This window comes from Vulpes lagopus, chromosome 5 (assembly GCF_018345385.1).
Source record: "Vulpes lagopus strain Blue_001 chromosome 5, ASM1834538v1, whole genome shotgun sequence".
In the NCBI taxonomy this organism is placed as follows: domain Eukaryota; kingdom Metazoa; phylum Chordata; class Mammalia; order Carnivora; family Canidae; genus Vulpes; species Vulpes lagopus.
In genome coordinates this window covers 7,420,641-7,446,316 of record NC_054828.1, presented here as the reverse complement: position 1 = coordinate 7,446,316, position 25,676 = coordinate 7,420,641, and the positions used below count along the sequence as shown (strand labels likewise).

Below are 25,676 nucleotides of genomic sequence, written 5' to 3'. Positions count from 1 at the left end.
ATAAGCACCTCAAACTCTACCACCCACAAATATAAAACTGCTTGGGGTATTTATAAACACTGGCATGACCTGGGACAATGACTAGCCCAGGAGGCACAGAACAGGCCTTAGCAAGACAGGGTGGTTTCCTGCATATGCTCCCAAGCTGGCAAAAGGACTAAGTAAAATCCTCACTCATCTGCCTATTATGGTATCCAGTTCTCTTTACTTCACAAGAAAACCTCCCTTGCTGAGGTACAAGTAACTCACAGTGCTTACCCTAACAGAAGAGGCAGGTGAGGTGGCAGTGGCTTCAGTCATCACTTCCCCTCACCCCCAACTCTAGCACTTGCCAAAGGCTACTGGGACCCCTAGTTCTAGAAGTTCTCAACTAGGGGTGACTTCACCACCAGGAACATCTGGCAATGTCAGGGGTGAGAGATTGCTACCAACATCTAATGGGTAAAGGCCAGAAAGGCTGCTAAACATTCTACAGCGTGCAGGGCAGCCCCCTATGGTAAAGGATTATCCAGCCCAAAACCACATCTGTAGTGCTGTGGCTGGGGAAACCTTTGTAGCACGAGAGCATCTCAATGATCGTGTCTGTATAAGACACTCTGAGCAACTAGAAATCACCTGAGGTAACGGCTTTTCCACACCTGGGTAAAAAGATTGAGAAGCTACAGCCATTCTAATAATGCTAAGCAATTCTTCATTCAGTTTTTAGCTGGATATGTATCAAGAATCACACTTTCTTTAAATTGGAATATGAATATATTTCTTTATTAGGATGCTCACAAGAATGACACACTAGCACTGTCCTTCTGATGTGATAAAGAATACATACATCTGACCCACATTCTGGCAGGAAACAGGCATAAGGGCTCTCAGAGCTGGTACCAAGTGTCCACTGAAGACAACTCCATTCACCAGAGAGGATGTTTCCTTGATTCCAGTGTCTCTGCTGTAGCTTCCAGTCAGGGCTCTGTGACTTGCTCAGACTTCATTCCAGCGTCAGTGGACCCTCTTTTTTTTCCTAGCCACTTCTCAACTCCTTACATCAGCTTCCCCATGTCTAACTCACCCAGGTAGCCTCTGGAATTTTGCAGCACATCTCTTTGGTATGCTGCTGCCCTGCCACCCTCAGGGGCATGGTTGGGATTTGGGGGAAAGGGGAACATCACATTACCAAAGCAAACAGCAGGAGCATATTGGCAAATGACACTTGGACACACATCTAACAACCTCAAAGAATACATGCTTTCTCCCCTAATGATCCATAATCCCCTAGAGACCAAACACATATGGAATGATTCTGTACTCCAGGCACAAAGGATACAAAGTGAATGGTGTTTACATCCACCATGTCCTACATGCAGCGGGAAGTGAGCTCGAACCAGATCTCTAATGAGGCTCTTCCCTGCATCTGAATGGTGTCACCACTCTGTTTCTGCCTGTTCTCGGCATTAGTTCATTTTTCAAAAGGGAGGATAGGATGGTAGAGAGAGAGTAGAATGGGAGACAGAGGTGGGGTGGGGGATTAATATATGGAGAACAACCTGTAAAACAAAAATAATACAAAAATGCAAAACCCGGATTTAGTACTAGAATATAACAAGAGAAGGTAGCTGGAGAAACTATATGCGAACAGACGATATGATACACAACCCCAGGGGGAGGACTGGACTCAGTGAGGAGTGGGACAGAGGCCAGTGGTTTACACTAAGAGCCTTTCAATGGACTGCTGAATCGACTGGATCTGCTGCTTCAGCTGCGAGCCTTCTTTGATGGTGACAGAACAGGCAATGACAGGCCTGGACACCCCACAGGCCCGCCCGAGGGCCTGCTTGGAGCGCACAAACACGTAGGGCACGTTCTTATCTTCACACAGCAGCGGAAGGTGCAGGATGATTTCCAGGGGCTCAGCGTCTGCAGCCATCACGATGAACTCAGAGATGCCTCTGTTGAGGGTTTTGGTGGCTGAGGAGAGAAGCACAGGAAGCCAGTAAGTGATGGGGCGGTTTGGGCATGGAAGCTACAACAAAGCAATTTCCAAGGGAAAGAAACACAGGTGCAAGAAAACTGGGCAAAACTCCTCAGATACAAGCATTTTCTGTGTCCTACAGTGGCCTGGAAGTGACAACGGATTCAATCGTCAGCCCTCCTCCATGCCTTTCTCAAACCCTACATCAAACCCACCAGTTCTGTCAAAACACATCCTGAAACAGACCACTTCTTTCCTCTCCTCTGCTACCACTTGTCCAAGTCACCACCACCTCTTGCCCAGTTGACAGGAACAGCTTTCACATATGCTCTGCCAGCATGAAGCTCTGCAGTAGAGCACTTCTCAAACTCTGTGATCATGGAAGGATCAGGGTTCAACCCACCCCAATTTGTCATGAGCAACACTTCTGGAAAGCTCACATCCTACCCAACTCACCAAGGAAAATCAGCACCCCACAGCACTGTTGAAACACTTACTCCTGACTGCTCACCTCTGTGGCCCAGTGCTAGTCCACTGATCACATTCTTGTTAACGCTGGAGTAAGGATGACAGCACAGACTCTGCAGCCACAGTGCCCAGGTTCAAATCCTGACTCTCATTCTCATTAGAAGGTAAATGCTGCAAAATGTTATCAACTGGTGGATCTAAACTAATTCTTAGTCCATTAACCTGTTAGCATCTGCTGCCAAAATGCTGCTCCTACATCCTTCCACAGGTTCCAATCCAGAGTATCCAGCCCGCTTTCCAAATGGGAAGTTGAAGCCAGAGACTGTGCCTTTATCACTCTACCTGACGCACTCTCCGGCTGCCTTACCTTCGTTGGCTCCTTTCCGAAGCTGCTTGTAGTTACATGACTGCTGAACAAGGTCCAGTAGTTTCTTGGTGAGGTGGGCATCTGCAAGGGGGTAGGCCTTCGGATTTACATCAGCCTCAGTCTGTGAGGTGGGAAGTGGGACGGGGGTGGGAGAGTCATTAAAGCATCAAACTGAACCCGAACTTGTTTCAGATCTGTCACTTCAATTAAATAACTAATTAATTAATTAAAACACTTCAATTAACAACTGAGACAGAGACAATGATCAGCTTAAAAATTTTTTAGCAATTACCTAGTTCAGTGATGGACACTAAAGCTTATATACTTTTATTTGCCTCTCCTTTGCTTGGTAATATTATAGCAAATGGTTTATAAGTAGGCTCTCATGGCTTGGTATCCACTTGAGTCATACAGATTTGCTCAATCAAAATTAAAGTATAATTTTTAGAAATGTAGCACATTTTCTCTCTCTATTCCCCATTCAATATTCAAATCTTCCACTCTCCTCAGTAAGAATCCTGGTTTCCAAACCTCATTTTCTCATTTATCTGACCCGAAAATACATACAAAATGGCTGGTACCAACAAAATGGTTGGTACCTCTACCAACAAGCTCACCAAGGTCAACATTTTTTTGTTCTTAGAATATATCTAAGGCCATCTAGTCAGAGTATTATATTCAAGTTATTAAAGTCAATTTTCCCCCTGTGGTTATCAATTTGATATACAATTAAGGTTCCTTTGTATTCAGCTTGCTTAAAAAAACTAAGATTTTACTTTTCAAATATATAAAACACCTACATGTTTCCAAAGTCAAAGCTGTTAGTCAACTAAGTGTTCTGAAAACTGGTAAACAGTAAAACATTTGTCCCGCCTTTCCTACACAGATGTATCACTAGGTAACAAAGAGATGACAACTTTCTCTTGTATCATTATTCCATCTAATGGAATGATTCAATCAAATCTCACCATCCCAGCAGCCCACATTAATATTAAGCAATTAATCTAGACATCAGCTACCAATATCACAAGATGCCATGTGATCCTCACCCCTCTTGAAGAACAAAACATCTATGTTCAAGTAGTCTTGGGGGGAAAACAAAAGGATAGAAATCTGATCAAGCCTTTAATTCTAATATTAGGTATTTAATGTTACGGGGAATTATTAAATTTGGGGGTATTATAATGGCATTGCAGTTGCTAAAAACCCTAAATTTCACAGATACTTTAATACCTATAAATAAAATGCTACGTCACTGGCTTTGCTTCAAAATCACCCATGTACGGAATGAACTGGATGGGCACTGCTTATACCACCATCCTTCCTCCTCATCCCGACCTCTCGAGTTCAACCATTTTCATTAATTTCTCATTTGTTTTCCCTATGATTCTTTTTATAAATAAACATATTTGTCTATGAAATTCGGGCGCACCCCACGTTCTCATCGTGAGCACTGAGCGGTCCGCTGCGGCGGCCCGATCTAACCCTGGTTTTGGAGGCTGGACCGCGCGGCACGTGGCACGCGGCACGGCAGTTCTAGGCGGAGACCCGAGGGTGACGGCCTGGTGGGAACACTCACCATCGCGCCTGCCGCGGTGGTCTCCTGCCCGGTACCGCAAGGACACAGAAATGACCCACCGGCAGGGAAGCAGGAAGTGACCCGGGGTGACGTCAGCGGAAATGACATCAAGAGAGATTGCACCAAAACGCCTGGTCCTTAAAACACTGCGGCAGTCCCAGTGAGGGCTAGAGTTCCCCCAAGTGGGGAAAAGGTCTCTTCATTATTGGTCCGCTGTTCTCCATACATTCTAGAATCCACTTCTCAGGGACCACAAAAATCGGCTGGGATAATCTGATTTGTAGATTGATGTAATCTCAATTCCAGTAAAAGACCTTTAGGGGGCGCCCAGGTGGCTCGGTGGTTTACCACCGCCTTCTGCCCAGGGCGTGATCCTGGGGTCCTGGGATCGAGTCCCATGTCGGGCTCCCTGCATGGAGCCTGCTTCTCCCTCTGCCTCTCTCATGAATAAAAAAAAAAAAAAAAAAAAAAAAAGACCCTTAGAATGCAGAATCTGTCAATCACTGAAATATATATACGTAGCTTAGACTGTTCAATATGGCATTACAATTTTTCCAAAAGGCTTAATATCTTGGGATCCCTGGGTGGCGCAGCTGTTTAGCGCCTGCCTTTGGCCCAGGGCGCGATCCTGGAGATTTGGGATCGAATCCCGCGTCAGGCTCCCGGTGCATGGAGCCTGCTTCTCCCTCTGCCTGTGTCTCTGCCTCTCTCTCACCGTGTGCCTATCATAAATAAATAAAAATTTAAAAAAAGGCTTAATATCTTTTAGATTTGCTCCTAGATTTCAGGCTAAGAAAATTCAGTATTTCCTACTGTATTAAGAATTTCTTCTTTGTTAAACAAATTGGTGTGGAATTTTATCAGATTTTTTGTGCTGACTCAGATGAAAAAAACCTTTTTCCTTTAATTTTTCTGTTAAACCACTTTTGCATTCCTGAGATAAAAATCAACTTAAATAGGTTTTATTTTTACATCTATTAGCTAATGGACATAAGGCTTTGTGTGTGTGTGTGTGGGGGGGGGGGATTATAAAAATGTTCTAAATTCCATAGCAGTGATTGCAAAACTGTAAATATATGAAAAACCACTGAACTATATATACTTCAAACAGGTGATGAACTTTTTATAGTACATAAGTGATCTCAAAGGTATTTTCAAAACCAGATATAGGTTTTTTTTCATGAAAAAACTTTCTTTGCTCTTCAGTTTTATTTCTACTTAAATTGATTTTGATACTTTTTTCAGGCATTTTAACATTTTATAGAAACTGTTCATCTGTTTCTATATTTATAGTGATCAAACTTCGTAATACCCTTAATATCTGCAGATTATGCCTCCATGTTTGTTACTCCTATTTATACCTCTTTTGCTTTTTTTCTTGATTAATCTCACTGGAGGGGACTTTACAAAGAAAATCTTCTGTCTACCCTACAACAGTTGCATCTATTTGCTATTTCATTAATTTCTGCTTTTGTTTGGTGTTTTGTCCTTTTATTCTTTTCCTACCTTTTTATAGTTCTTTTCCCTCCAACATAAGCATTTTAAGGTCCAGGTAATACTTTATAGCTGTATCCTACGTACTCTGGAGTGTGGTACTCTCATTATTGATTAGTTCTGTTTTCAGATTTCCAACATAATTTTTTTTTCTTTAAGATTTTATTTATTTATTCATGATAGACACACACAGAGAGAGGCAGAGACACAGGCAGAGGGAGAAGCAGGCTCCGTGCCAGGAGCCTGATGTGGGACTCGATTGTGCCCTGGGCCAAAGGCAGGTGCTAAACCACTGCGCCACCCAGATTTCCAACATAATTTTATTCACTAGATTCACTATGACCACCAGGTCAAGTTTATTGATGGTAGTGTTCAAATCCTCTATTTCCAAACTGATGTTCGGGCTTTATTGTCTACCATTTATATATTTAAATGCTATATAATTGCATATTTGTCTATTTCTTCTTGTAATTATGTCACTTTTATTTTATTCATGCCTTATTTTTTTAGCCACTGTTTATCTTCATGGATGCCGTTCACCTTAAAACCTATTTTTTTTTGTTTATAGAGGCTACACACCTTTTAACTTGGTGTACATTTACCATTCTTCTTGATGTCTTAACTGGAGCACTTTCCATATTTATAAAGTACTGATATGTTAGATTCGAATCCTTCTTTTGTGCCCTCTGTTTGTTTAAAGATTTTATCTATTTATTCATGAGAGACACAGAGAGGCAGAGACATAGGCAGAAGGAGAAGAGGCAGGCTCCATGCAGGAGCCCGATGTGGCCCTTCATCCCAGACACTGGGATCAAGTCCTGAGCCAAAGGCAGACGCTCAACCACTGAGCCACCCAGGCGTCCCTGTGCCTTCTATTTGTTCCAACTGATGTTTCTTTTTCTTTCTTTACTTCCTTTGGGTTTATTATTTTTTCATTCTACTATCCCCTTTACCAGCTTGGGGTTATAAGTCTTTATTCTTTTGGTGGCCACCAGAGAGATTTCAAGACATGTCCTTGACTTATCAAAATCTTATGTTCATCAACAATAAAGGACCCAACAACATTTTATTTCCAATCACTCCTAAAAATATGCTTTTGGTCAGGTATTTCCAATGCAGTTCCAACAACCCATCTCTGGAATTTAGGATTCTCAACTCTCAACAAAATATCAAAAAGGGAAGACTTCAGGAGCCGGAAAAGTTATCAGAGGCCTCACCTTATGTTTTAATTACAATCAATAATAAAAGGTCTGCTCATGAATAGTAACTGAAATTTGCTTAGTGCATATTTATCCACCTTTAATTTTTTCAAGGGTTATTTAAATGAGTGAATGAATGAAATCATATTCCTAGCTATTTTTTTTTTTAAAGATTTTATTTATTTATTTATGAGAGACACACAGAGAGAGAGAAAGAGAGGCAGACACATAAGCAGTGGGAGAAGCAGGCTCCATGCAGGGACCCTGATGCAGGACTCGATCTCGGTCTCCAGGATCATGCCCTGGGCCGAAGGCAGCGCTAAATCGCTGAGCCACCCAGGGATCCCACTAGCTAATTTTCATCCCTAGCTTGATCTATTTGGTCTCCCTTACACCAGAAAGCTAAAAAAACAAACAAAAAACAAAAAACACCCCACAAGGTTTTGATTTAACAATAAATACTGTGTGCTCATTAACACCATACCAAGTATTAGGTGTTTAACATGCATTATCTCATTTAATCAAAACAAAAATTTTAAAATTAGAGAGAGAGAGGGAGAGAGAAAGAGAGAGAGAGGGCTCACGCAGGGGGAGGGGCAGGCAGAGAAAGAACGAGAATCCCAAGCGGACACCACCCTGAGCATGGAGCCAGATGCCATGCCCAACCCAGGGCCCTGAGATCATACCCAAGCGAAAAATTAAGAGTCGGATGCTCAGGGGATCCCTGGGTGGCGCAGCGGTTTGGCGCCTGCCTTTGGCCCGGGGCGCGATCCTGGAGACCCTGGATCGAGTCCCACATCGGGCTCCCGGTGCATGGAGCCTGCTTCTCCCTCTGCCTGTGTCTCTGCCTCTCTCTCTCTCTCTGTGACTATAATAAATAAATAAATAAATAAATAAATAAATAGTCGGATGCTCAAACCACTGAGCCACCCAAGCACCCCTGTATTATCTCATTTAATTCAGCTCTCACGACATCCTCATGCATCTTATCCCCACTTTAACAGTTGAGAGAAATTTAAGTTCAATTTGAGACCACCTTCCTCCAAAACTTTTCGTGGAATGGTGTAAGATGAGCTGGTTTAGAAGCTTCAAGTTCTAGGCTCAGCCACATACTAGCTTCAAAATAGGAGATGGGGGGCGGGGAGGAACCCAACGGGATCCAAGTTGGGATCCAAGCTCCGCTGGAAGGATTAAACCTCACTATGTTAAGTGGAAGCTCTTTGCAAACTCTTCCTTCTTACCAAGTACTAAACAAAACTAGGTACCAAGCTACAGGAGTTGATTAAAGGCTGGAAACCACCAACAGCTTAGAGAAGTTGCACGTGGTGCTACCGATTTCCAGGACCTCTGATTTCTCAGACCACCGCCTCACAGAAGCCTTTCGTCAACCCCAGGCCGGGGTCTGGAGTCACTCCACACTTCCCACAGCCCACAAACGCCAAGGGCTCCTTTAAGTCCCTGGCACGTGTAACTCGCGGCGGGCACTACAGGCGCAGACCCACGGAGATCCAAATCTCTCCCAAACATCAACAAAGGGGGAAGTTAGGGTAGGGGAGATTGACTGAACCCAGGGTTCCACACCATCTTCTAGCGATCCCCCCCCCCAAAAAAATAAAAGAAGATGGAACCAAGTCTTCTCATCCAACTTTCTCCTCTCTCCCACGTGGGTTGGTCTCCTTCTCCCACGCTAGGCCAGGACTCCTCCACCCCACCCCCTGACACTTTCGGCCATGTGCACAGAGTGCCGGAAAGTACCCCCGACCACGGCAGTGGGGGCCCTAAGGCTTCCCGAGTTAGAACCTCGAGCGGGGCTCCTGGGGTCCCGCGGCTGCCCGAGCTCTCACTCGGGGCGCGGCAGCTGGGAGTTCTCGGCCGCCGGAGGTCTAACCCCTGGGGGGGGGCATAGACAGCATACGTTCCGTTCTAAGCCCCGGCAGGCTAGTGCGTGGCCTGAACCCGGAGGCTCCCGCTTCCCAGCCCCGGCGCCAGGCGCAGGGACTCACCATCTCTGCGATTCCGCGGTCCCGCCACCCCTCAGGGAGCGCCGGCGACGTCAGAACGGGAGCGCGCGCGCCGCGGCCGGGAAGTCGCGCCGGACGAGTGGAAATGGCCGCGTGCGGAGGAAGCGGAAGTAACGTCACGAGAAGCGGGCGGATCTCGAGCTCTAAAGGCGCCTGCGGGGACGCGTAGGTTTTGGGAGAGGAATCGCAATTTGCTATTTTTGTTGTCATTATATTATAAATCTTTGGCGGTATCATCATTCCATTGCCTGTTTATCTTTGAGCACGTTCTTGTGCTTTCAGAAATCGTCTTTTTGACCCTGCACTAGCGAAGGAATGGCATGGAGATAATCATGGGTAATCCTAAATGTTTTTCTTCATATTTAGATATCCTTTTCGGGATCCCTGGGTGGCGCAGCGGTTTGGCGCCTGCCTTTGGCCCGGGGCGCGATCCTGGAGACCTGGGATCGAGTCCCACGTCGGGCTCCCGGTGCATGGAGCCTGCTTCTCCCTCTGCCTGTGTCTCCCCCCCCCCCCCCGTGATGACTATCATTTAAAAAAAAAAAAAAAAGATATCCTTTTCTTTTTTTTTTAAAGATTTTATTTACCTGTTTATTTATTTGAGAGAGATAGCTCTAGCAGGAGGGGGAGGACGGAGCAGACTCCCTGCTGAGCCAGAGCCCAGGAGCCCCTTGGGCTCTCTCCCAAGATGCGGGAGATCATGATCTGAACAGAAGGCAGATGCTTAGACCAACTGAGCCATCCAGGCGCCCTCCTACTTATCTATCCTTGCTACAATACTGGTGGGAAACGTAGAGTCCACCGGAAACAATCCATTGAATAGGGAATTCAGGAAGAAGAGCAGGTTTGCGGGTGAGGGTTGAGTTTCTGTCAGCTTGAGTTTGGATATGTCGAAGAACACTGATTTTCTTCTGCCCAGCATACTGCTCTTTTCTTTATGCTGCTCCAAATCTCCATTATTTAAAGGTAGACTCATGCCTCACCACCTCCAAGAAGTCCTTCCTGATCCTTAGGGCCCTTACTCATTTCTCTCCAACATGATGCACATCTTGGGACCATTTGAATCTAACCCAAACTAGATCATTACAGGCTAGTTCTAGTTAATTATTTTGGAAACCTAGAGGTAGAGACCTAGCAGGACCCTTAGGAATCATGCAGCAATTTCTTCATGTTACAGATACTAAGGACCAGAGAAGGGAAGCTGCTTGCCCACAGTCATAGTGAGGCAGTGGCTGAACCAGAACTGGACCTTGGGTTCTTGTCCAATCCCACGACTGGGATTTTGGCTATTGGCTTGGGTTACTTCGGCCAAATCTGGCTGCTATGCCTAGACCAGTTGCAGTATGGGGCAACAAGATGGGTTTGAACTGGCTCCAGGATGGAACATAAATTACATAAAAAATTGCTCCATCAAACTTCACCTCATGCGAATCTTATACAATTTGTCAAAGAACAAAATTTGTCTCCAAGTTAAGAAATGCTCATAGATGGTTCTTGTGTAAGAGTAGAACCTGTAGTTTGGATTCTGTTGCTCACTTTTCAGATTCTGTTTATGTTTGCATATTAATGGGACATGTCAGCCACCATTGTTGGAGGAATTAAAAAAAAATTTATTTATTCATGAGAGACACACACAGAGAGGCAGAGACACAGGCAGAGGGAGAAGCAGGCTCCATGCAGGGAGCCCGACGTGGAACTCAGTCCTGGGTCTCCAGGATAATGCCCTGGGCTGAAGGCGGTGCTAAACCGCTGAGCCACGGGGGGCTGCCCCATTGTTGGGGAATTAAACATAATTCCAATTTATAGTCCTAGATGTGGCCTTATTTGCTTTTTAAATATCCTTTGTAATAATTTCCATTTGTTAATCTGGCCTACCTGGCACCTAGGACCATCATATCTCAGGTCTCCTCAGTAAAGACTGATGAGGACTTGATTTTTTAAAAAAGATTTTATTTATTTATTTGAGAGAGTGTGTGAGAGAGAGAGCATGAGGAGAAAGAGAGGGAGAAGCGGACTCCGTGCTTAGCATGGAGCCAGACACGGGGATCGATTCCAGGACCCTGGGATCATGACCTGAGCAAAAGGCAGACTTAACCAACTGAGCCACCTAGGCATCCCTGATGTTTTTATTACTGTAATGAGACAGTACATCATTACTGTAATGGCTCAATTTCCAAATTCTCTTAAAGCTAGGTCACCCTTTGTGTTTTGTTGTTTCCCTTGCTAGTAAGTTGTGTTGACATATGCTCAAGATCAGTCTGTCTTAGAAATTTGTCTTTTACCACACTTTTGTGCTTAAAATCTTAAATCCTTGCCATAGCTTACCAGTTCCCTCTCCACCGGTCCCCACCTGCATCCCCATGAAAACAGCTCTGCCTACCTTCTTTTTCTACCCTGATTTCTCCAACCCCATCCATCACCCTTCGTTGGGAGTCATGTGCTCCACTGTTTTGCTTAGCTAACTCCTGTTCATCATGTCTTCAGTGAAGCCTCCCTGATCACCTAGACCAGGTAACTGTCCCCGCTGGATAGACCCACAGCTCTGTGCACTTGCCTGTATACCACTTGTCAACCTTGCCCTTATTTGGTATCCACCTTTTCAACCACACTTAGAGCTCTATGAGAGCAGGTCTTGTAGATTCCTTGGGTACTCTGGATACCTATCTTCTGGCACTATTACTGGCCCAAGGGTAGTGGGCATGCAGCCAAAAAGGAATTTGGGAAAAACTCTGTCACGAAGTCCATAGATTCCAGGGGAGTTAGTTGTGAGAGCAGAACCAGCCCTACAGTCTCACTCCACCTTCAATGCCCTCCAGCCAAGGATTAGCAGGAACACACCTTATAGTCTTATTACTTACTGCACCAAGGGAGAATGTACATGAGGAATGATAAGCCTTCTCAATAAGAGGACGTTAGAAAGTATTTACTGTAGGATTTGGGTTGTATTAGGTGATTTTAGGGAGTGTCTAAGGGATTGTGAGATTTGCTCTGGATTAGATGCCATCAGAGAGTGTGAATAATTCTGTGATGGTCACCATTTTTAAAAAAGATTTATTTATTTTAGAGAGAGCGAGCACACAAGGGCAGAGGGAGAAGGAGAGAATATCAAACAGACTCCTTACTTTTTTTTTTTTTTTTAATTTTTATTTATTTATGATAGAGAGAGAGAGAGAGAGAGGCAGAGACACAGGCAGAGGGAGAAGCAGGCTCCATGCACCGGGAGCCCGACGTGGGATTCGATCCTGGGTCTCCAGGATCGCGCCCTGGGCCAAAGGCAGGCGCCAAACCGCTGCGCCACCCAGGGATCCCCAGACTCCTTACTTAATGTGGAGCCCAATGCAGGGCTTGATCTCTTAACCCTGAGATCATGACCTGACTCAAAATCAAGAGTTGGCCCCTTAACTGACTAAGACACCCAGGAACCCCTAAGATGATTAGGCGTTTTAATAATCTTATCTATAAGGTAGAAGTAATGAAGTGGGGCTAGGGCAGCCCGGGTGGCTCAGTGGTTTAGCGCTGCCTTCAGCCCAGGACGTGATCCTGGAGACCTGGGATCGAGTCCCACATTGGGCTCCCTGCATGGAGCCTGCTTCTCCTTCTGCCTATGTCTCTGCCTCTCTCTCTCTCTGTGTCTCTCATGAATAAATAAATAAAATCTTTTTTTTTTTTTAAGTGGGGCTAAAGCTGTAATTGGCAAAGAAATATTGTCACTCATATTAGCCAGGATAAGAGGAATTTGGTGATTTTTGTGGTTTCAATAATGTTTGTGTTTTTGTCTGTGTTCAAATGTGATTAAAGAATGATCTTATTTTTGTCTTGATTATCACAGAGTGGTTTTGTCTGATGTTGATAACCCATGAAATCATTTATGTTGAACAGGTGGATACCAAGGGTCAGCTCCTAGGAACACCAAACCTTGACTGATAGAAATGGGCCAGTTCCTAGCTGTCATGGGCTGCTTTTCTTTTTCTCACCATCTTTCTATTCCAACCTTGGATCTCTGTTATTGACATTAAGAGCCCTGGTAGAGAAAGCCCAATTGGCCAAGCTTAGGTCACACACCTGCATTCCTTGACTGTCTTGGATCTATGGGAGAGTATCAGGTATAAGCTGGGGTGACATTCAGCCAGGATACATCATGTGACATATTAAGTTCTTAAAATAGAGAAATACATCCCAACTGGTTGGTAAGTAGGTGATGCCCCTCTCCTGGAATGCTCAGGAATACATACAATGCAGTTATTAAAGGGTTAAGGCCTGGGCACCTGGGTAGCTCAGTGGTTGAGTGTCTGCCTTCAGTTAAGGGTGTGATCCAGTCCCGCATCAGGCTCCCTTTGGGAGTCCTGCTTCTCCTTTTGCCTGTGTCTCTGCCTCTTTCTCTCATGAATAAATAAATAAAATCTTAAAAAATATAAAAGGTTAAGGCCTGGCCCTTCTAATTAGGCTGATGTTCCTTCCTGCTCCACTGTTCAATATTTTGAATATAAACTTTGGGTGAAAGACAATCTTCAGGGTAGCATTTATTCCTCTACTATCACCGATCCTGAGATGGGAAAGGTAATCCCCAATAGAAAAGCAGAATACTTTGAGCAAAGAGGAAGGAATGCTGGGTGGTCAAATGAGAATACACATGTCCAATACAGTGTTCATTATTAAATGTTTGGTATTGGATGGACAGATGGACACATGGATGAAAATACCTAATAGGAAGAAATAAATCATGCAAATGACAGGTTACATCACCCCATCACACATGGGGGGAATGTAATCTCTTCACTCTGGAGGACAGGATATCTAAAACAAATTCTTCTTCCTCTTAATTTCTTTTTGGCAGTTCCCCAATGCGGTTCTTTTTTTTTTTTTTTTTTTTTTTTTTTTTTTTTTTTTTTTTTTTTTTTTTTTTTTTTTTTTTTAATTTTTTTTTCCCAATGCGGTTCTTACCTGCACTGAGGGCATGTTAACCAGCTCTGGTGCTGGGTTCAGGAGCTGGACCTGAGGCTGTGGCTCCTTTGTGAGGTAGCCTCAGTGACAGGGGTACTATGAGGCAGGGGCTACTTCACCCCAAACGGGCGTGAGGCGTGAGTCAGGCATACCAATCCTGCCCTCCAACTCAACTAACACCACCTGCTCACCTAAGCTTCGTCATGTTGCTGCCACTGCTGGGAGCCTGTGTTGTGGTGGGGCCATTCCAGGGCCCTGAGTGGGAGCCCGTGCTGGGCCTACTCTCTGAGGATCACAGCTGTAGGGACCCTCGGTGTTGTGGCAACCTGCTGGTGCTCTGCCTCTTTCTGATCTGGCAGGTCCAGCATTATTGGCAGCGGATCACCAGGACCCATCCCAGCATGAAGAAGGTCATCAAGGTGAGGGGATCCCACACACCTCCTTCCCTCAGCACCATGATGGTCTCATTCACTTGTTACAAGGACCCTGTTCTAAGCCCTATGTACCAGAGATGAATCACATGGGGGAACTTAAGCCTGGTCAGGGAAAGCATCACCAGGCCCCAGATCCATCTGTCACCCTGGTCTCTCTCCCTCACTCCACACATTCAATCCATCTACAGGTACTGTGGGCTCTATTTGCAAACCATATCTCATCTGATCACTTCTCAAAACCTCATCACAGCCACCTCGGCAAAGCCTTGCTCATATCTCACCTACACTGTAGCACTGCTTTCTGCCTGGTTCCTGTGGCCTCTCTCATCCAAGCACAGACAATATTCCACTTGGCTGACAGAACGACCTTCTTTCTTTCTCTTTCTCCTTTAAAATTTTAATCCAAGGATAATACACATACACAGATTATCTGTGTATAGATCAATGAATTTTTACAAACTTAATACATCCGTGTGCAGCACCCAGGTTAAGAAATACCACTACTGCAGCCCAGAAGCTTGCAGTCAGAACTATGCTGATTCCTAATAACCTAGGCTAATTTTGCCTGTATGAAATCATATGGTAGGTATTCTTTTGCACCTGGCTTAACATTATACTTGTGAGCAAGAACTAACATTTAAAAATAGATCATAGCCCTTTGCCCTTCAAAATCCTGCAATGGCTCTTACCAATATATACTCCCTGTCAAACTCAGAATAAAATTCAAACTCCTAAGCATAAATCCAAGGCCCAGCTGATCTGTCCTACATTTCTCTCTGACCTCATCTCCCAGCACTCTTCATCACCTGTTCCATTCTTGGCATAGGGACTCCCCTCCCCTCCCCTTTTTTTTTTTTTTTAAAAGATTTTATTTGTTTGTGAGACACACACACAGAGAGGCAGAGACATAGGCAGAAGGAGCAGCAGGCTCCCTGACAGGAGCTCAATGTGGGTGGGACTTGATCCCAGGATCCCAAGATCAGGACCTGAGCTGAAGGCAGATGCTCAACCACTGAGCCACCCAGATCCCCTGGCACAGGGACTCCTTAATGTTCTTATGCATGACCTTGTTCTGACCTCTGGGCCTTTGCACTAACATCTCCTCTGCCTTCAGTCCTCTTTCTTCAGATGTCACTTAGTTGCCTATGGTTTCATTCAGGTCTCCAGTCAAATGTCACCTCCTCTGAGAGGCTTCTGTGACCAGCCTGTCTAAAGGAGTTAACTAACTTCATATCCACTCTATTTTTATTTCCATCAGAACACTTTTCAATACCTAACATGTTGTATACTTGATTATTGTGTCTTCCATGTCTGGAAGATAGTTCCTGACAAGGACTTTGTCTTGGTTCATGCTGGTAACCCCAGCATCAAGAATAGTGCCTGGCCTGGAGTAAACTCTTTGTCTTTCTTGATTGAATGCCCTAAGGGAAGTGATTCCCTCTTTTCTGAGCCCTAGCATCCTCATCTGGATACTGGATTGTAATTCTAATCTGTGAGCATTAGATGAGACAATGTGTGACCAAGGATTTTGCTTCTCCATTCTTAACAACAGGTGCCACTGCAGAAGTGGGCAGTGCCCTCCACAAGACATGACACTTGTTTCAGGATGACCCGTGAATTCTTCAGCCTTAGTGATTTCAGTGGCCTGGATGCTCATGTCCAACAATGGGCACAAAAGAAGAGACATGAATACGGGAGGAACCTCCAGGAATCATGGAACCAATACCTGCTCTCTTGGCAGCACCCATGTCAGGGTTCATCTTGGGATTTCTGCACCCCCTTTGAGCCTTTCTTTTGCACCACATCCTTTTCAAGCACCTGTATGCTCTCTCAGGACAGTTCTTGGGAAGCATGGCAGGTACCCTGGTGTCTCAGTGATGAGCAGACTCACCTGATTTGCAAGCCACTATCCTCACCCTTGGACAGGTACCAAAAGATGGAGCAGCTGCTGGTCCACTCCCAGGAAGAATTGATGCCACTGGAATCTGTTGTCAGCATGAGGTCTCACCTCAAACCTATGATTTTAGCCACCTCTCTCTCAAGCCTCCCTTCGTCTCAGAGGCTGCAGTTCTCCTCCAGAGACTTCTTGCCTGATCCTTCCAACCAACAAGTGGGAATGTCCACCTGGAAGTCCTGGGGCTGCTCACAAAAAACCTGGGTACCAGAGAGGGAGAACCACATGCTAGTCAGAGAGGCTCTAGAGTGGGGAAGCCAGACAGAGAGTAGTGGGGAAGATACTTGGGAGATTCAAGCAACTGTGGGGCAACTCCCAATGAACTTTGAGATGGTGGATGATGCAGAAACTAAGGTCCTGGAATGGAGAAGCCAGAGACTAGTAATAAGTAAAACTGATGGAGATATCCTGACACTAGGGTCAAAGAACCAGGACCAGATGGGAATTGAGAATAGAGCCAAAATTCAGGAACTAGGAAATATAAATGAGAGGGAGGCTGAAGGTGAGAATCCTCCTGAAACTCAGGCACATATAGTAGAAAAACAGAAACAGTTAAGATGTAAAACTGATGCAGAGACTCAAACGCTAGAGTGGAGGAACCAGGATAAGAATAGAAATGATGATGCTGTAGAGATCCAGGCATTTGAGAACAAGAAAGAGGCCAGAGAAGAGAATGAAGGAGAGACCCAGGCCCAAGGATTGGGGAAGCAGGACCAGACTGGAAGTGAGGATGGTGAGGAAAACCAGGTGCCCGGCTGGGGAAAACAAGACAAGATTAGAGATGATACTGGTATAGGAATTCAGGCACAGGAGTGGACAAACAAGGTCCATGTTGGAGGTGAGAATGATATGCAAACCCAGGTATCTAGGAGGGAGAACCTGGCAGAAGTAAAACAAGAGGAAGGTGTGGAGACCCAGGCCCTGGGGTGGGAAAAACAGGAATGCATTGGAAGTGAGAATGTTATAGGGATCCTGACCCCAGGGTGGGGAAAGCAGGATCAGGGTGGAAGTGAAAAAGTTGGGAGGATCCAAGCATCTAGGGAAGAGATCTGGAAACAACTAAGACATGAACTTTTAGTGGGTTGGAGAAATCAAGGCCTGAGAAAGGGGGAGGTTACTGGGGAAGCCCAGTTATCTAGAGGGAAGAACCTCAGGGAGATAAGACAGGAGGACTGGGTAGTGATCCATACACCATGGTGGGGAGACGAGAGACCAGTAGCAAGTGAAATTGACAGAGAATGCAAGATATCATATTGGGGGAATCAGGTTCAGATTGGAGGCAAAATGGACAGAGAATGTGAGATATCACGTTGGGGGAATCAAGATCAGATTGGAGGCGAAATGGACCGGGAACGCGAGATACCATGTTGGGAGAATCAGGATCAGATTGGAGGCAAAATGGACAGAAAATGTGAGATACTATGTTGGGGGAATCAGGATCAGATTGGAGGCAAAATGGACAGAGAATGTGAGATATCACGTTGGGGGAATCAAAATCAGATTGGAGGCAAAATGGACTGGGAACGTGAGATATCATGTTGGGAGAATCAGGATCAGATTGGAGGCGAACTTAGAGCAGAAACTCAGGCACCTGAGAAAAGAGACCAGAGAAAAGGTGGAGATGAGGGCGATACCAATACCCTAGCTCCTGAGGAAGAGAGTCAGGGACAATTAAGATGTGAAACTCACATAGATACCCATCCACCAGAGAGGAGGAACCAGGAACAGTTTGAAGATGAGAATAGTATAGACATTCAGGCACTAGAAAAGAGAAATAGAAGGGTTAAAGATGAAGACGGTAAAGAGATCCAGGAACTTGGAGAAGAAAACCAGGGGCAGTTAAGCAGTAAACATAATGCCAAGATTCACACACCCATGTGGGAAAATCAGGAATACATTAGAGGCAAGGATGGTGCAAACACCCAGGCATCTGAGGTGGAAAACGGGGGAGAATTGGCAAGTAAAATTGATGGACAAACTTATTCAGCAGAATGGAAGAAAGAGGGGCAGGTTGGAGATGAAATTGGTGCAGAAATTCAGGTTCCAGAGAAGACAAGTCAGAGAGAAGCTGGAGGTGAGGATGATACAGACGCCTGGGAACCTAGAGAAGAAAACCAGAGCCAGTTAAAAGGTGTTATTGATAGAAAGACCCATTTATCAGAGTGGAAGAACCAGGAGCAGCCAGGAGGTGAGAATAGAACAGAAATTCAGGCTGGAAGTGAGGATGCTGTAGAGAACCAGAGGTCTGAGAGAGAGAAACAAGGACGGTTAGCTAGGGAAACTAGAGAGAGCCACTCACCAGGAAGGAGCAATGGGGAGCAGACTGGAGGAAAGAAGGAGGAAAATCAGACATTGGGGAAAAGAAGCCAGAGAGAGGCTGGAAGTGAGGATAATGGAAAGGTCCAGGGACTTAGGGGAGGGCCCCAGAGACTAATAACAACCAAAATTGATGAAACGAGCTGTTCATCAGAGTGGAAGAACCTGGAGCAGGTGGGAAGTGAGCAAGGTGCAGAGACTGAAATACAAGGGAAGAGAAACCCAAGAGGGACCACAGGTGGTGATGGTACAGAGACCCAGGCTCCGGGGGGAGATTACCAGGGACAGGTAAGAAGTGAAGTTGATGGAGAGATCCGGATACAAGGGCCAGGGAACCAGAACAAGGATGGAGATGAGGATGCTGCAGAAATCCAGGGTGTACGGAGCCAGAGAAAGTGCAGAGCTGAGGCAGCGGCGGGAGGTCCTCATATTCCAAGGGAAGGAAACGAAGAGCAGGTCAGAGAAAAAGATGCTGCTAAAGGTAATCTCCTAGTTGACTCTTTGGAGGGTGAGGGGTCCCCAGCCATCACTGGCTCCGGACATGAGGCCATGGCACAAGAACCACCAGACACCTCTGCTCTCTGTCCTGAGAAGAAACCTCTCCCCAGTTGGAGTCAACTCTCCCTGCAAGCCAGTGGGGAGGGAAAGCATTTGGTCAGCCAGAGCATGGCCTCTGCCAAGAAGCATAGAGCGGGGGTCAGTCTAGCCTTCCAGCAGGCCCCACCTGAACCCTGGAGAAGCCAAAAACAGGATAAAAGGGTGGTGGATCCAGGGAAGACTGCTGGCCTGACTCAGCAACTCCAGAACTTACAATCTGGAGAATTTCTGGCTGCACCCCTGGGCCTGCCCTCCGCCTGCTCCTCTGTCTTATGTGGCCGAGCCCCTCAAGCTGCCACAGCTCTAGCGGGTATTCCCACTGTCCTTACTGTCCTGCCCAAGGGGCCAATCCTCAAAAAGAGTCAACAGCTCCTCCTGGAGTCCCTCATGCGATGGAAGATCGTACACCTGAAGTGGGGCTTCCCCCAGAGGATCCTGGAGTCCCATTTGCTCTTTAACTTGTTAGAACCGTGCTCACTACCCCTTGCTGGCGTGAGGTTCCCTGGATTATACACAGCCTGTGAGCTCCAACAGCAGCAGGAAAGACATTGTGAGGCCCAGGGCTTCAGGCCAGGTCTTAAGTCAACTGAGAGATCCCAGAGAGTTCAGCTCCCAGAAAGAAAAAGCCCAAAACTTCCCACCCAGGACACAGCTCTGGAGAAATGTGGGTCACACCAGTGTAAGTCCATGGGCATTTCCATCCATTCTGAAAAGCCTGGGAGAGTCAGGCCACCAGGAGGCACTAGAGAACCACTAGATGTCCAGGAAGAGGTTCCTCCTAGAGCCAAGGCTGCTGCTCCCAGGAGGAGCTCTAGGCCTGCAGCACAGTCTAGGAGCTGGTGTGGCCCAGAGCTGCCCAGTGAGAACAGCAGAGACAGGAAAATGGTCGGGCCAGGAGCCTCCCAGATGGTAGAGATGGCTCCCTGCAGAGGGGGGACCTCATACCCCAGGACGGGCCATGACCACTGGAGGAAGGAGCGCATATCCCAAGAGGCCCCTAAGCCCCCCAGTCTCAAATGTCAGCGACCTACACATGGGAAAAGAGGAAGCCAGGAGGCTGCCGGGAGCAGCCAGGCTGGGCAACAGCCTTCCTCCTGTTTCACAAACACCTCCAGCTTCAAAGATAGTCTCCACTCTGCTGCAGCAAGGTTGAGTATGACCCTTCTAAACAAGGTATCCTGCTCCTCACACCTGGCCAAGCCTCGGCACTCAGCTCCCAACTTGAGCCTGAGGGATCCTGATCCTACCCTGCTTCCCAAATTGGGTGACCAACATACACGGGATGGCAGCAGTGGAGTCCATATTTCTCTGAAGAGAGACCTTCAGCCACCAGGTCACTACTCTGCCGAGGCCACTCTTCCTAAGACAGAGAGCTTCCGGGGTCAAGGGGAACCTGAGAACATAAATGGAGCCCCACAGAATGCATCGACCCCCCAGAAGTTTGGTTTTGTGAAGCATTGGAGATGTTATCTGCTCCAGCATGGCTTTAGAAAGTAGGCCACAGGCCCAAGGTCCTCAGAACACATAAGAGAAGGCACAAGAATGGTCTGCTCACCCTAAAAGCTTCTAATAAAATTGATTATTTGGGCCCAGTTGGGGTTCTAATATTTCTGACATATATTTTCTGAGTGTCCCCTTTTGGAGGTTGAGATATTTTGTGGGTGGGGTAGAAGCTATTCTAAGGTATTGAAGGTTTTGGGAATGTGGGTCAACCCAATGTCATCATCTCCTTAACATGTTAAGGAGATGTTTCCCTAGCCCCCCACAGTAGATTTACTGAGGTTTCTATCATGGATCTGTCTTGCCCTGGTCCAAGATAATTCTGATTGAAGTAGGGATACTTAAACTGAGCCTCAGCTGCTTGTGAGGAGGGGTGGCGATCTGCACTTAGACACTGTCTTTTAGTCACAAGGAAAGGAACTGATCACGGGGCATCTTCCCAGCTGGAACTCTGCTGCCCATGAACATACTTTATGGAAAAAGCATCCCTCCTACCACTTCTCAAGCACTGTCAACCATTATTACTTGTTGTCTTGCCTGTCTCACCAGGGAGACATCCTGGACCCAATTATTTGTTTTAATCAAGCCTGAAACTTTTGAGCCAAAAGACATTATGTCTTATGACATTCCCATAGGCAGCTTCAGCATGTGGAGGTAGATTCACAGAGTCCAGATCAGTGAGTGCTGGAATTGGGAATTTAATTCAGGTTTTCTCCCTCCCTCTCCTCCATCCTCCCTTCCTCCTTTCCTTTCTCCCTTCTTTTCTTCCCTTTTATTTAACTTTCCTATTAACTCATTGTAAAACCCATACATGCTCATCATAGAGAGTTTAGAAAATTCAGAAAAGGAAAAGTAATCCATAATCCTATTACCTAGTTACTGTTTTGATGTTTTTCTTGCTATGCATTGCTGCCTGCAAAGGTGTTTCCATAGCAATTAATGCCTACGTCTACTACAGCATTTATACTGTGATAGGTAGGCTCTAAGAGGACTTCCTTTTTTTAAATTTTTATTTATTTATTCATGAGAGACACAGAGGCAGAGACACAGGCAGAGGGAGAAGCAGGCTCTATGAAGGGAGCTAGTCGCGGGACTCGATCCCGGGTCTCCAGGATCACGCCCTGGGCTGAAGGCGGCGCTAAACCGCTGGGCCACCTGGGCTGCCCTCTAAGAAGACTTCCAATGCTCCCTACCTCCCAGCATTCATGCCCTTGTATATTCTCCCCTTGCCTAGATTGGATCTAGTGCCTGGCTTCTGACAGCTACGATACAGCAGACATGATGGAATGTCACTTCTGAGAATAGGTTAGAAAGTCTGTAACTCCATCTTGGTCATTTCTCTAGTTCCTTTGCTTGCTTCCTGAGGGAAGCCATCCTCCATGTTGTTAACTGCCCCAATGGAAAAGCATATATGGCAAGGAATTGAGGCCACCGGAAAATAGTTGTCAAGAAAGTGAGGACCTCACCTAGCCTTTGAAGAGATGAATCCTGCCACCAATTACATGAGTGAGCTTGGAAGCAGATCCTTCAGCCTTAGTGAGTCTCGAGATAACCAAAACCTTGTGAGAGACTTTGAACCAGGGTCACTTAGATAAGCTGTGTCCAGATTCCTGGTGCACAGAAACTATGAGATAATCAATGTTTCTTGTTTTAAGCTGCTAAGTTTGGGGGGCATATTAGTTTTCTATGGCTACTATAACAAGTTACCATAAACCTGATGGCCTAAAACAACTTCTGGAGGCCAGAAGTATGAAATCAAGATGTCAGAAGGCAGAGGAGATTGAGAGCGCCTCAATACATCTTGTATTGTATGAAATGAAGATGTCAGAAGGCAGAGGAGATTGAGAGCGCCTTCCGGGCCCTGAGCTCCGAGGGAAAGCCCTACGTGACCAAGGAGGAGCTGTATCAGAACCTGACTCGAGAACAAGCCGACTACTGCGTCTCCCACATGAAGCCCTATGTGGATGGCAAGGGCCGCGAACTCCCCACTGCCTTCGACTACGTGGAGTTCACCCGCTCGCTCTTTGTGAACTGATCCTGCTCCCAGCCTAGCCTGGCCTGCGCTGCCTGCCCCACCTTCACCTTGCTGCATGTCACCTCCTCTCTGTGCTCAAGTATTCCAGTGTCACCTCCCACTGTAAGCTTATGTCTGCTTAGCTTGGGATAAGACTTAGTAGAAATGGTGCTTCACTAAGCCACTTCTGGTCCAGTGGCACTTGCCCTGTGGTTGTGGGACCCAGATTCCTGTTGTGAAGCCAGCTGCCCCATTCCGACTCGAGAAATCTAAACAGCTGGCTATTTCCCTTCTTGTTCTCCCCTCTCCATTTTGTTTTCATGTAAAAGACAAATAAAGGACTCTTCCCCCCCGTAAAAAAAAAACAAAAACAAACAAACAAACAAACAAAAAAAACCTAGATGTATGAACAAGATCTAGAGATCTTGATAAAGATCTAGATAAAACAAGATGTATGAACCTTCTCCAAAGGTTCTAGAGGACAATTCATTACTGGTTCTTTTCAGCTTCTGGGAATTGCAGGTGTTTGTTGGCTTGTGGCACCATCACTCCACTCGCCTCCATGGTCACGTTGCTTCTTTCTTTTAATCTGTGTGTCTCTTCTTAAGACACTTGTCATTGGATTTAGGGTCCTCTGTATACTCCAGGATGATTTCCCCTCAAGATTCTTTTTCTAATATTTTTTTTAATTTTTATTTATTTATGATAGTCACAGAGAGAGAGAGAGAGGCAGAGACACAGGCAGAGGGAGAAGCAGGCTCCATGCACCGGGAGCCCGATGTGGGATTCGATCCCGGGTCTCCTGGATCGTGCCCTGGGCCAAAGGCAGGCGCCAAACCACTGCGCCACCCAGGGATCCCCTCCCCTCAAGATTCTTAATCACAGCTGCAAAGATCCTTTTCAAAATAAGGTAACATGGGGATCCCTGGGTGGCGCAGCGGTTTGGCGCCTGCCTTTGGCCCAGGGTGCGATCCTGGAGACCCGGGATCGAATCCCACATCGGGCTCCCGGTGCATGGAGCCTGCTTCTCCCTCTGCCTGTGTCTCTGCCTCTCTCTCTCTCTCTCTGTGACTATCATAAATAAATAAAAATTAAAAAGAAAATAAGGTAACATGGACAAATCCTGGGGATTAGGATATTTTATAAGTCTGCTCTGGCTGCTACAACAAAATACTATGGACTGGGTGGTTTAAATAACAGAAATTTATTTTCTCACAGTTATGGAGACTAGAAGCCCAAGATCAAGGTTCTGGTTGATTCAGCTTCTGGTAAGAACTTTCTTCCTGGCTTGCAGATGGTTGCCTTCACATGGCTTTTCCTTGGTGCATGTATATGGAAATTGATGTGAGAGATATTTCTTTCTTTCTCTCTCTCTCTCTTTAAAAGATTTTATTTGACACAGAGAGAACACAAGCAGGGGTAGTATCAGGCAGAGGGAGAGGGAGAAGCAGACTCCCCACTGAACAAGGAGCCCGACGTGGGGTTCAATCCCAGGACCCTAGGATCATGACCTGAGCTAAAGGCAGAAGCTTAAATGAATAAGTGCTCCCCTTTTATTTTTTTAAATACATTTTTATTTATTTATGATAGTCACACAGAGAGAGAGAGAGGCAGAGACACAGGCAGAAGGAGACGCAGGCTCCATGCACCGGGAGCCCAACGTGGGATTCGATCCTGGGTCTTCAGGATCGCGCCCTGGGCCAAAGGCAGGCGCCAAACCGCTGCGCCACCCAGGGATTCCCAGTGCCCCCCCTTTTAAAAAATATTTTTAAAGTAATCTCTACACCCAATATGGGGGGCAAGCTCATAACTCTGAGATCAAAAGTCACATGCTCTACTGACTTAGCTAGCTGGGTGCCCCTCTCCCTCTTCTTATAAGACCACCAGTCATATGGGACTAGAACTCCACCCTTACGACCTCTTAACTTTAAATATCTTTTAAAGGCCCTCTCTCCAGATATAGTCACATTAGACATTAGGGTTTCAACATTTCAATTTTGGAGGGCACAATCCATAGCAGACATGGAGACATATTTTTGAAGGTCACCATTCAACCTATCTCATGGAGTAATTTGTTACCCAGCAATAGATAACTAATAGAAACATACTCTATTGCAATAATTTGCTCATCTGTCTCCTCGACTGAACTTGAGGACAAGAATGGTCTCTTGCTCATTAAAATTTTTTTTTAAATTTATTTATTCATGAGAGACACACAGGGAGAGATAAAGACATAGGCAGAGGGAGACGCAGGCTTCTCTCAGGGAGCCTGATGTGGGATTCAATCCTAGCCTCCGGGATTATACCCTGAGTCTAAGGCAGATGCCTGGGATCCCTGGGTGGCGCAGCAGTTTGGCGCCTGCCTTTGGCCCAGGGCGCGATCCTGGAGACCCGGGATCGAGTCCCACGTCGGGCTCCCGGTGCATGGAGCCTGCTTCTCCTCCCTCTGCCTGTGTCTCTGCCTCTCTCTCTCTCTCTGTGACTATCATAAATAAAATAAAATAAAATTCTTAAAAAAAAAAAAAATAAGGCAGATGCCCAACCACTGAGCCACCCAGGAGTCCCTCCTGCTCACTTTTGAATCCTCTAACTCCTAGCACAGTTCCTGGCTCAAAACTTTGTCAAAAAGGATACGTACTTTTAAAGAATATACAGGATAGGGGGATCCCTGGGTGGCTCAGCGGTTTGGCGCCTGCCTTTGGCCCAGGGCGTGATCCTGGGGTCCCGGGATCGAGTCCCGCGTTGGGCTCCTGGCATGGAGCCTGCTTCTCCCTCTGCCTGTGTCTCTGCCTCTCTCTCTCTGTGTCTATCATAAATAAATAAATAAAT

The 25,676-nt window shown here is 46.1% G+C and overlaps 1 protein-coding gene across 2 annotated transcripts; it reads right to left on the bottom strand.

Moving 5' to 3' along the window:
• Window positions 1-740: 740 nt before the first annotated feature.
• SNU13 (small nuclear ribonucleoprotein 13) lies at window positions 741-9,186 on the bottom strand. Of its 2 annotated transcripts, none has more exons than XM_041757440.1 (3): window positions 9,074-9,186; window positions 2,799-2,919; window positions 741-1,959 (listed from the first exon to the last, which is right to left on the bottom strand). In XM_041757440.1, the coding sequence occupies exons 1-3, from the start codon at window positions 9,074-9,076 to the stop codon at window positions 1,697-1,699; spliced, it is 387 nt and encodes a 128-aa protein (XP_041613374.1). In that variant the 5' UTR covers window positions 9,077-9,186; the 3' UTR covers window positions 741-1,696. The 2 variants fall into 2 exon arrangements, with proteins under 2 accessions (XP_041613374.1, XP_041613373.1); XM_041757439.1 differs by lacking the exon at window positions 9,074-9,186 and adding an exon at window positions 4,378-4,527.
• Between the last annotated feature and the right edge of the window lie 16,490 nt (window positions 9,187-25,676).

Coding starts and splice junctions, on each gene's coding strand:
- SNU13 (XM_041757439.1), bottom strand. CDS start 4,485: ATGTCATTTCCGCTGACGTCACCCCGGGTCACTTCCTGCTTCCCTGCC. Junction 2,920..4,377: donor CCACCGCGGCAGGCGCGATG/GTGAGTGTTCCC, acceptor CCCACCTCACAG/ACTGAGGCTGATGTAAATCC. Junction 1,960..2,798: donor TCGGAAAGGAGCCAACGAAG/GTAAGGCAGCCG, acceptor TTCTCTCCTCAG/CCACCAAAACCCTCAACAGA.